At 42.1% G+C, this 12,478-nt stretch overlaps 2 protein-coding genes across 2 annotated transcripts in view; one reads left to right on the top strand and one right to left on the bottom strand.

Annotated features, from left to right (window-relative positions):
* LOC124785202 (organic cation transporter protein-like) overlaps window positions 1–12,478 on the bottom strand; it is a 332,709-nt gene that overhangs the window by 138,927 nt on the left and 181,304 nt on the right. The gene's annotated exons all lie outside the window — the stretch shown is intronic.
* Window positions 1–12,478, top strand: part of LOC124785264 (beta-1,4-galactosyltransferase 7-like) — a 40,254-nt gene that overhangs the window by 23,022 nt on the left and 4,754 nt on the right. The window contains exons 2-3 of the mRNA XM_047254166.1: window positions 8,671–8,894; window positions 9,611–9,757. Coding sequence (XP_047110122.1) covers window positions 9,636–9,757 — 122 coding nt within the window. The 5' untranslated portion in view covers window positions 8,671–8,894; window positions 9,611–9,635. The remainder of the gene's footprint in view (window positions 1–8,670; window positions 8,895–9,610; window positions 9,758–12,478) is intronic.

Raw genomic sequence — 12,478 nt, 5'->3', positions numbered from 1 at the left:
AAAAGTCAATACCATCACTTAAAAATGGAATTCGAAAATATATTAAACGTCTGTGACAGAGCTGGCTAGAGGTGAAATTCTGAAAACTATTCCGAGGTACAAGACTCTTCGCTTTTTTTTTTTTTTTAAAAAAAAAAAAAAAAAAAAAAAAAAAAAGGTTGCTACATCAGTGTTTGGGTTTTCCACAGGCAGTTTGTCTGGCACAAACCAAAATTACAGCAAGGATACCGCATCCCAGACAGGAAAATAATGTGGCAGACTAGCAAGTGTAATCTATCTGCTGTTAATGTTAAGTAGCTATATCAGTGGATAACTCCTATTACAAGGAGCGTTCAGTAAGTACTACAACAGAATTTTTTTGACCATATTAGTCCCCACTCTTTTTACTACAAAACCCTATTTTTTAACATAATGCCGCCTCGGCACACACTGCTGAGCGCCTCGAGCGGATAAGTCCCGTTCAACGTCACGCTGTACCTCACGCGCTACAACAAGTACTCAGCGTGCATAAGTGGATCAATGTTTTTGTTTTTTTGAAAAAGAAAATTTCACGGGGTAGATAAGGAAAGGAGATAAGGAAATTTATTGTCTATATCAGAACATACATTTACCAATGATCTTTGGTTTACAATTACCATTCCCCACTTTAGCCCATAAGAACAAATACTCGTTTGCATTTAACTTCTTCTTTCTCCTTGTAGACAGAGTAAACGGCTTGTCTGGCACCAAAGTTCCATAAGGAGCCTTAGCAAGCAGTCCTGTACTCTCTGCTATACTCCAAGTCTTCCAACTCAAGATATTAGCGTCTGGAAAAGCTTCAAGGCCACCATAGTCTGCGTGGTTACCTTACTTGGAGGGCTTGTTAGCCCGCTTGATACAACTTTACTAATCGACGTCGGAGCCAACATCTTGCTGCATCAATAACCTCCCCGTCATCCATATACTGCTTCCCGCGGAATGCATCCTTCATTGGGCCAAACGGGTGGAAGTCAGAAAGTGCGAGATCCAGGCTGTAGGGTGGATGAGGAAGAACAGTCCAGTGAAGTTATATGAGCTCCTCTCGGATGCACAGAATCGTGTGCGGCTTTGCGTTGTCACGGAGGAGAAGTTCGTTTGCATTTTTGTGGCGACAAACACGCTGGAGTTGTTTCTTCAGTTTCCAACATTGCAGGAGCCACAGCTGCGTGCGGCCGGACGGCACGCGGGAGACCAGACAGGTCTGCGGGACCGCATTGCGATGATGACAGACGCCTTGCCCAAAGACTCTCCATGCTTTTATTCTCTGCCAGGTCTCCATAGACATTATGCAAACGCTTATGAATGTCTACGATGCTCTGGTTTTCCGCCGAGAGAATCTCAATGGCAGCGCTCTTCTTGGAACGCACCGCCGTTACGGAAGCCATTTTCAAGCTTATCTGTCGCGCCGCCATCGATGGGAACTTCATGAAACTATAGGGGCTGGAGCGGGAGTATTCCACGATTTCCCACAACAAACACCGCATTTTTTCAACCGACGTTACCAGAGAAAAAAAGCGTGTTGCTTTACTTATTAAGCGCCCATCGTACATTCATACATCGCATCGTTCCACTCCCCCCGTATGGAATACTACACCTGAAATCCCTGCGCTAGCAAGACAGAGCGGATGAGGTTAAATTTGTGGAAAGGGGCCAAAAGAAATTACTGTCAGTTGCACTCAACATAAAACTTTATTTCTTAAAGCAGACAATCGCACAAGTAAGACTCAAAAACTCTGAAGGTTTTAACGAAAGACCTCCTTTGATTTAATTTAGATCGGCTGAAGGCCACATCGAAAATCTGAGGCACAAAGCCTAAACAAGGAATTGAGGTACAGGAGTTCTTCTGGATGTTTTACTTCCTTAGAAAAAAAATTTATCTCCAATATAAATAGGCTGAAAACCTTAGCTTACATTTTTCCCATAGAACTCAGCCGAAGGCCTCACATTAATCAAGAACAGTGATACGGCTTAAGGCCGAGACAAAGATTTTCAATGTTTAATCTAAATAGGCTGAAAATTCGGCTAACAGTTTTAAGGCCTAGGAAGAACTTTCAATTTGAAAAGGCTGAAGGCCTTCTCTTAAAATATTTCGTGTAAAACTCGGCTGAAGGCCTCATAGTAAAGAATAACAATCTTATGATTTAAGGGCAAGACAAGGATTTTGAATTTTTAATTTAAGAGATTAAAACTCGGCTGAAGGCTACACACCATGCAGAAAACAATTTTAAGGCTTAAGGCTTCCAAATTTCAACTAAAATAGACTAAAGGCTTTGTCCTAAAATGCTTCACGTAAAACTCGGCTAAAGGCCACATAGAGTGTAAGTAGGCTGCTTAGGTTTTTATATTGGTAACGCCATGTAGCGCTCTATATGAAAATCACTGGCTGTGCTGTGTGCAGTCTGTGGCTGGGTGGCATTGTTGTAATATTCGCCATTGTAGTGTTGGGCTGTTGGCTGTTAACAGCGCATAGCGTTGGCAGTTGGAGGTGAGCCGCCAGCAGTGGTAGATGTGGGGAGAGAGATGGCGGAGTTTTGAAATTTGTAAGACTGGATGTCATGAACTGCTATATATATTATGACTATTAAGGTAAATACACTGATTGTTCTCTATTAAAATCTTTCATTTGCTAACTATGCCTATCAGTAGTTAGTGCCTTCCGTAGTTTGAATCTTTTATTTAGCTGTCAGTAGTGGGGCTTGCTGTATTGCAATAGTTCGAGTAACGAAGATTTTTGTGAGGTAAGTGATTTGTGAAAGGTATAGGTTAATGTTAGTCAGGGCCATTCTTTTGTAGGGATTATTGAAAGTCAGATTGCGTTGCGCTAAAAAATATTGTGTGTCAATTTAAGCACAGTCATGTATAATTTTTCTAAGGGGACGTTTCAAGAATATTTATGACTAAAAAGATAATCACTATGTAAAACACAAGGAGTGGCGCTCAGAAGGTTCTAAGGGTCGGCCTGGGAAGGTAACACTAACGCACGTTTAGGTGAGACAGGCAGCCAGACCGACAACCTGTTAATCGGAAGGCCACAACCCAGGGATGGTTCACGACCAACCGACAATGTGACTGATTTCCAAAGGTAAGATCCAACTGCACAGATAATGGAAAATATCGACCGATGAAGAGTAAACCAAGATAACTTCAAACTCGGCCTCACCAAGATCAAGGCATCAAACACCACTCAAGACAAGTTTAAAAGACTACTGAAAACACAAGTCACTACAGGAGGCTGCAGATTCTAGGCAACAAAACACACGGCTTGTTATCACACGCGACAATGGCTGAGGAAACAACAATCCACAAATAACAAACAAATCGTAACAGTCGAATATTAAGAAAAGGTAACTAATTACTGAACTTGAGGATAGTGCTTCGGAAGAAAGCGAAAAGTCGCTCACACAGCTAGCGCCTCCAAATGTAACAGCGAGTGCCCGCCGCTAAAAGCCCCGGCTTGGCTACGCGCTGTGAAGACTGCGTCGCTGCTCACTTCCAACGAACCAACAACAAAGTCCAGCAACATCCCAACTCGGAAAATGATGTTCGTCCCGAGGATCCAAGACGTCGTCGACTGAGACGACCGCCGAGCAAACGACCAACGGCCGTCCACTTTGGTCGACAGCGGTCCCGGCGAATACTAACACCATACGGACCCGACCGTTACTGGCTACCAACTCTTCCCCGACTGATACTGATATCAGTGCTCAGCAGACCACATGTCGCCATCTGACGACCAGCTGACCGACCGACCAACGGCCTCCGTCTGCTTCGACCACGGTCCCGGCGCGTACTTGCACCGTGCGGACCTGCCTGCTACTGAATACCGTCCAATAGACGAGTAACGACGAACCCGACTCAGTCCACAACGCAAAGGCGACTGAGACTCAGAGCCGACTGACTAACATGCGACTGTCTGCCTTCCGCCGACACACTACACCAACTCAGTCCACCGACTCCTGCCGGCCGTGGTGGTCTCGCGGTTCTAGGCGCGCAGTCCGGAACCGTGCGACTGCTACGGTCGCAGGTTCGAATCCTGCCTCGGGCATGGATGTGTGTGATGTCCTTAGGTTAGTTAGGTTTAAGTAGTTCTAAGTTCTAGGGGACTGATGACCACAGCTGTTAAGTCCCATAGTGCTCAGAGCCATTTGAACCATTTTTTTCCACTGACTCCTTCTTTCCTGTCAGAGCAGAACCCGGAAATACTCGCGGTCGCTCCACAGAAGCAACACGAACCTACTATCGATGACGCTGGTGCTGGCACTCACGGACAGCGAAGGTGAGCAAGGATAGTGGCGCCAGAAGACATTAACAGAAAATTAAAAAAATATTTTCAGAATTGCAGGAAGGACTAGTCACAATCGTGAGTCACGCACGGCTCAAAACCTACAGTGGAGTAATTCTGTAGGCTTAAAATTAGTTTTTAAATGGCAAAAGAAAGGTACCACATGTGTTGTAACATTTAGTCCACGTGAATCATGTGAAGAGTATTTAAAACAACTTATTGTAGTGACAGTGCCGGACTCGCATTTCTATAACTGTCTTGTTGTTAGGAGGACATATGTGCAAATGCTCACTGCCTATTGGGCTTACAACACATAGACGTCTCAAATGTAAAATTTCTTTTGCTGAACTCATTGAAGACAGTCCGAGTTGCAGACGGATCTCAGGCCTGTATTTCAAAGCTGTGGAGGCGCTAATGATAAGAGTTGACAGGTTTGTTTGAACCGGCCGTTTGACACGAGAAAATTATTACGCGGACATTATAACGTAGTAGTCGACCGCGAGTGTAAACAAACGAGAACACTGTTCATGGGCGAGGAGTGTTGCGGCGGTGCAAGCCATGTCTCCCTCTCGCAGGGCGATCAGACAACACCCCTGTGCTCCTGCGAAAGCAGAACTGACGTAATGGTCATACGGATCGCGGACTCCTGGTGCTGTGAGAGTCGCATTCGAACCTTGTCACGGGCCAGGACTAGCCTCTTCACTCATTTCAAAATAAGAAAAGGGTACAACGAGAAACGCACAATACAAAACGATCAGTAACGGCTAAGCGCAACTGTTCACTGAGGTTGGCAGTGTCGTAAACATGGTAGTTCAGACAGGACCCCCTACTGGTACTTTTTTCCTTGAGTCCTCAATCTTTTGTCTGGTTAGACTGCGGCGCACCACAAATTCTTCTCATGTGCGAACCTTTTCGTCTCACAGTAGCAGCTGCACTTTACGTCCTCAGTTATTTGTTGGATGTATTCAATCTCTTTCTTCCCCAGCACTTTTTGTCCTCCCCCTCTAGAACCATGAATGTTATTTCTTGGTGTCTTGACACCTCTGCTCCTTCTCGTAAATCCCTCTAGAACCATGAATGTTATTTCTTGGTGTCTTGACACCTCTGCTCCTTCTCGTAAATGTTTTCCACATTTTGCTTTCTTTGCCGATTTTGCGCACAGCTTTCTCATTTCTTATCTTATCTATCCACCTAATTTTCAACTCCCTTCTTTAGCACCACATCTCAAATGCTTCGATTCTCTTCTGTTCCTGTTTTCCCACTGTCCATTATTCACTACCGTACAATGCTGTGCCCCAATCGTACATTCCCAGAAAATTCTTCTTCAGATTAAGGCCAATGTTTGACACTAGTGACTTCTCACGATTAGGAACGTCCTCTTTGCCTTTGCTGATCTGCTTTTTATTTCGTCCTTGATTCATCCAACATATGTTATTTCGATTTCAACGTAGCAGAAGTTCTGAACTTCGTCTACTTTGCGGTCCCCAATTTATCGCTTATCTCCTTTCTGCCACTTTTGTTTTTCCCTGTTTATTCGCAGTCCATATTACACTACGACGAATAACGAAAATAAATTCAGACCTTTATCAAGCAAAGATATCAAAGCATAAGATGCGAAAGAATCAAATTTTACACCGAATGCTTTTCATAAAATCGGATAATTAGTATTTCATAGCTCCACTGCTTTGCCGAGAAGACATGTGGCTGTCGCTCTCTGTCGCGCGTGCTGCAGCGACAAGATTCAAACACATTTGTATTCCAGCGTCGCCAGTTGTAGCGGAAGATAGACAGCGACACAGATGTCACTCACGTAGGACACGTCCGTGACTATACCTGCGGTTTTGTTTTTTTCGCCTGAAGCTGTCGCACGCATTCGGTCCCTTACGTAACACACACGCATGCCCGAGGGAGACTCGAACCTCCGTCGGGGGAGCCGCTCGGACCGTGACAAGGCGCCTAAGACCGCGCGGCTACCCAGCGCGGCAGCACTCAAGAATAGGTCGCATTAGTGTCCTATATGCCGTCTCCTTTGCAGATGAACCAGTTTCCCAAAATTCTCCCAATAAACCAAAGTCAACCATTTGCCATCCCTACCATAATCCTTACATGCTCCAACCATTTCATTCCTCTTTGCAGCATTACGCCTAGATATTTAACCGATGTGACTGTATCATGCAGCACAGTACCAACGCTGTATTCGAACATTAGGGGATTGTTTTTCCTACTCATCTGCATTAACTTACATTTTTCTACGTTTAAAGAAAGCTACTGTTAGTCACAGAAACTTGAAATTTTTTATGTCATCTTGTATCCTCCTACAGTCATTCAATTGCTGTACAGCAGCGCATCATCAGGTAACAGCCGCAGATTGCTGTCCACGCTATTCGTCAGATCATCTATGCCTATATAGAGGATAACAGCAGCCGTATCACACTTCCCAGGATCACTCCTGACGATTCCTTTGGCTCTGATAAACACACGCCGTCGAGGATAGCGTACTGGATTCTCTTACTGAAGAAGTCTTCCTGTTACTCACATATCTAGGAACCTATTTTGTAGAGAGAAGCTTTCCCGTCTCAAGGAAATTTACTCTATTCGAACTGAAAAAAAATGGTTCAAATGGCTCTGAGCACTATGGGACTCAACTTCTGAGGTCATCAGTCCCCTAGAACTTAGAACTACTTAAACCTAACTAACCTAAGGACATCACACACATCCATGCCTGAGGCAGAATTCGAACCTGCGACCGTAGCGGTCTCGCGGTTCCAGACTGTAGCGCCTAGAACCGCACGGCCACTCCGGCCGGCTTATTCGAACTGAGAATACGTTCAAGGATGCTGCATCGAAGCGATTTGAGGACACTGATCTGTAATATTGCGGTCCGGTCAAATAATGGTAATTCGAATCTTATGAGTGAATGATTTTTTAAACGCGAAATTTAAAATCTGGGCTTTCTTTTTATCTTCTACTGCCACTCCAGATCAGACTCGTCAATGAGAGACCAGGTTCTCACACTCAGCAACATCTTTCGCTAAGGTGTGACCGTGGAAATTGTTATAAGCTTCGCGCATCGATCTTTTCGTAGACTTCGCGCATCGATCTTTTCGTAGACGCAAAAATTTGTAAGAATTTTTACCCGTCAACATTTCGGCGTTCTTTGTTTGAGTCGAGAGTGCAAAGCATTTTCGGAATTTTGTTATAAAACTACGGTTGGTCTTTTCCGTCCCTAATTCATTTATTCAGCACATACTTCTCCATAGCGTGATTTACAGTTTAAATTTTTCCCCTAATTTCTCTGCGTGCATCGTATTAGAACTGAGAAATGTGCATTCGTTGTCTAAGTAGGATGCTAACAACTGCTTATGTGTTCTTTCTAGCATAAAAGCTCTCCTAGCCTTCTTGTGTTTACTTATTTTTGTAATCATCGTCGCTATAATGATATCGCGACCTGTATTGAAAATGTGGATAAAGTCTGGCCTGTTTATGCTACAAAGCCTGAAATATTTCCACTGCGTGTGGGTTTTCAAGCCAGCTGCTCAAGACAAGTTTTCGAAAAACGTGTTCAGAACTAATTCACAAGACAGTCTGTTCCTAGATAACAGAGTGGGCGCAATTACCTGCCAGATAAGCCTCGCACGAAGAGAAACATGAGCAGGGCTATGTCAAGCGACTTGTGCCGATCCAGAGTTAGGCGGCCCTCGTTCAGGACGTGAACAAATAGTAAAACTGCCACATAAAAGTGTCCCACAAATCAACGATGTGTTTTGCAAGTACCGTGCTGAAAAGCGCTTGTCACGAAAATCTGAATTCGGCAAGTGTTGTATAACCGTTACAGTGATGTTGTTCAAGAAGGCAAGTTACGTTTTGAATAATTGTCTTGCAATGTTTCATTGCGAAGCTGTTCATTAACGCATGATGCAAGATGGGTGTGTATCTGGGATTTATTTTGTGCAGAAATAAGTCTCTGGTGCTATGTTTATTCATAATGTTGGTGCTTGGATGCTTAATTGCTTTGATACCAATCACGCCAGTTAAACTGACAATTTACCGTGTTTGTTGCTCAGTGACTAGTGACGTAAGATGTTTGTATGACTGTCTGGATAAAAAATTAAGTGGTTTAAATGAACGTAAAATCGAAGAAAAGGCGTACCAAAAAGAGGACGACGAAGGTAAACATAAACTAGCTGTACTCGTTCCTTTTAGGGACCGTTTTGACGAGCTTTTGGAATTTGTCCCCCATATGCACAAGTTTTTGAAAAAGCAGAATGTAAATCATCATATATTTGTTTTAAATCAGGTAAATTTTATTTCTTCCGCTTCATAATTGGGTTGCAAGTTTGTTCCTGTGACAAAATAATTTTGTTTTAAAGATCGACAGTTACCGATTCAACCGTGCAGCGTTAATCAACGTTGGATTCCGAGAAGTGTGCCCGCAGTGTGACTACATTGCAGTGCATGATGTTGATCTTCTCCCCCTTAATCCACAACTATCATACGGCTATCCAGAGAAAGGCCCATTTCATGTTGCATTGCCACAGCTGCATCCTCGCTATAACTACTCAACATTTGCTGGAGGAATACTGCTAATTAAGAGGTAAGAATATACTTGATATAAGTGCCTTCTTTAACATTCCCATGCAATTTAGCTGTTAGTTGCTATTAGCATTCTGTTAGGTGATTCGTGTACTTACATGACTGACTTATTGACAAAGATGAGTATATATTAAAATTTGTCATAAGATTTGAAGTAAGAAGTATTACTACTTACCGTGATTTTTCAACCGTTTTCCTAATGGGTTAATTGATTTATAAGGAAAACTTGGCGTTATCCTGAAGGATGGTTTGACCACCACAGCACTGTAGTAGGAATGGTGTTTTGGAGATAATAAGCGCGTGAATATTTTATCTTTGAACTGACTTACCCTCCAGTTATAGAGGGACCCACAGTTTAATATGGACTACACATCCTCATGCAGCTTGTCATTTTATAACTCCCCAAATAATATTAACAAAGCTGTAGTCATGAGGTGGCTATTTGCCTCAAGAACTGCGGATAGAATACATATTCGTTTGAAAATTCACATTTAAAGGTACTCCCCTCACTTGATGTTCATTTGGAAATTATTTTATTTGTAGTATTTATAGCAGCGGTGCAGTGATAGTTCTGTTATCGAACGAATGATAACGAAAGAGACAACGTAGCCCTTATTAGCAGGGAATGTGATGTGTAGTCATATCTTAGCATTGTATTTAAGGGCATTATCATCTCCAGTTCACAATAACCCAAATTATTTAAAATTTGGTTTTCAGAGAAGATTTCCAAAAAGTTAATGGAATGAGCAATAAATACTGGGGCTGCGGTTTAGAGGATGATGAATTCTATATTCGCCTAAAAGAAGCAAAGCTGCAAATATCTCGTCCACAAAATGTAACTACGGGAAAAACCAACACATTTAGGTAAGAAATGAACTGGAACCTCCTTAATCTGCTTTTTTTTTTTTTTTTTTTTTTTTTTTTTTTTTTTTTTTTTACAAACTTTCAAACTCATAATGTATGAACGATGTGTGTGTGTGTGTGTGTGTGTGTGTGTGTGTGTAACACACATTAGCATAAGTAGCATTTTAATGTTGATAGATAAGTTTTAGCACACATGAAAATTTTCAAATTTTAAAAGTTATTTTTTGTGGTTCATCTCTGTGTGTTGTTCTTCTGAAGAGAGTGTGTTGACAACTTATTAAAGAGATGTATTCCTATGTAAGTATGTTTATTTTGAATCATTCCAACCCTCGTACCAACAATGTCGATCATCTGCCTCTGAAACGTTGTAGTTATGTATAGGCTGTCACCGTGCATTGTTTATTTTGGCATTGACCAAATAAATGAATGTAAACAGGAATGTGACTTACAGTATTTTATTACTTCTTTCTACAAAAATATCCCAGGAGATTCATGGTTTCTTATTTCAAAGACACACTTAACTAACTTATTTCAACTAAAAATTGTTTTTGCGCCAGTGAGGTTGCTTTCATAGCTACTGCATACATCAGGCGGTTGTGGAAATATGTGTGGTTATAAGATAATTTTCAAAAGACTAAGCAGAGGCAGCATATTTGCCCTGCACAGAAGGGAACATTGACATTTATCTGATGGACTGATTAGTAACAATGGGTACACCACATACTGTAAATTGTAACGTTGTTCACTTTGCTACTTTATTGTATCCAAGATCCTACCACTTAAAATTAATTTAAATTTTTTTTGGATAACTAAAGTCACCTCTTTCGGAATCACCAAGGATTCTGCAAACAGCCATCTTGCTAAATTCGGCTCTCTCACTGTTCAGCCAACAGATACAGAGATCAGTAGTATAAACAGGCTGCCGTCTGTTCCTTTACTTCCAGAGAGAACTGACAAGCTTGGGCGAAGTTCAAAAACTAGTTCACAAGATATAGCTGTCTGCTTCAGACATGATGAAGTGCACAAATATGCAGTACTCTAAATCCAAAACAAAGACCATCCATATTCAATGAAACACCTCCAACCACTGTACATTATTAAAAAGGGAAAGAAGAAGACTTAAGAAAGCCGTAAAAATATATGTACACAATCTTACCCAAATAGATAAAATAATAAATGAAGCAGTCCGCTTCTGTAACAGAAATAGTAATTTATTTACGAATTTTTAAGACCTTATAACGCAAACATAAATCCACACCAGTTTTAATGCATTCTTCTCACAGATGTTTGTTTTTAAGTGACCTTGAAAAAATGGGAAAAAAAGAGATGTAAGTCACACTGTCAAACATCTCTCCTTTGATAGCTAAGCTCAGAAGTACACGTATCTGTGGAGCAAAAACATTAATAGGGTCATCTGAAAATTGCGGACATGTAAGAGCAGAAATGTTTGCCACATAAGTCTATGAAAACAGTGCAAGTGATTACAAAAAATCAGTTCTTCTACAGTTCGCTGACACAAGAAAATAAGTCCTTACATCACTAGTCGCTGCTTCCTCACTAACTGTGTGGACTGCATTTTTACTTATGTCGTTTGTAGGCATTGCTGTAAAACATTACAATATCATCATTTTAAATTTGTAGCATCTGTTGAAGTTATCCATCCGCAGAAAAACGACAGATAGTAACATTAGTCTGCTGCAGTTTTGTACTGTATAAACATGTCTTGTATTAGACTTGAGCATAATACGGCACCAGACGATAGATGAACTTCTGCAATGCATAATGCTATGCCCACATACGAAATGCAAACATACAATTAATAATTTTATGCGTCTGGTCGCAGCCATAAACATTAAGCTACAAAATAATTTTAACTTTGAAAAAGTAGCTGAGTATGAGCTACTGTTATTACTTAATTGAGTCGGAAGTAGCTGATGCGGTCTAATTGGTAGACATATTGCACCAAACATGAGAAGTTCTTTCAGATAACTTTGGCGGTTTTTTAAATCATTTCATGATGCTACAGCTCTCGTTCTCTTTATTTGACGTACGAATGCACAATTTCGGACCTTAGGCCATTTTCAAGTATCTAAAACGGAAGCATTATACAATGACTTAGCAAACGTCATGGGATACTGGGGCATAGATGGCGCAGGTGTGTTGTATGCGCACCACACGTCCCCTGTATCAGCCGAAGTGGTATAGAAGAACTGAGGAGTGGTTGTGCAAGTGATTTATGTGATGTATAAGTCGTCGTAAGCTGACGCCGCTCGAACGGGGTATGGTGGTCGGTGTCCGACGGATGGGAATTTCAATTTCGGATTCACACTCAGCCGTGTCCAGGATGTATCGTGACTGGTTGAATGAGAGTGTTATAGTCCACAACAAACGAACCACCGGCCGCCTAGCCACCCTCGATGACAATGACCGGCGACGTCTGAGACGGAGAGACGAACTGTCAACAGTGACAGAAGGCCAACAATGCAACAAGTCACGGCTCAGTTCAACACAGGACGTGCTAGACACGTCTCCCAGTGGACAATCTATAGGAACATGGGTCCCGTTGGAGCTGGTGCTGCACACGGGTGCCACTATTAATGCAGCGACATCGGGCACACCGGCTTGCATTTGTTGCCAATCACCAGGGATGAAGACTGGAACAACTGCGTAACGTAGCCGTAGTCGGAAGAATCAGCTGCACTATGACGATGGGAGGAACTG

The sequence above is a fragment of the Schistocerca piceifrons genome, chromosome 1 (assembly GCF_021461385.2).
Source record: "Schistocerca piceifrons isolate TAMUIC-IGC-003096 chromosome 1, iqSchPice1.1, whole genome shotgun sequence".
NCBI lineage: Eukaryota > Metazoa > Arthropoda > Insecta > Orthoptera > Acrididae > Schistocerca > Schistocerca piceifrons.
Note: the sequence above shows the minus strand (reverse complement) of the source record. Positions and strands in the feature narration are given on the sequence as shown.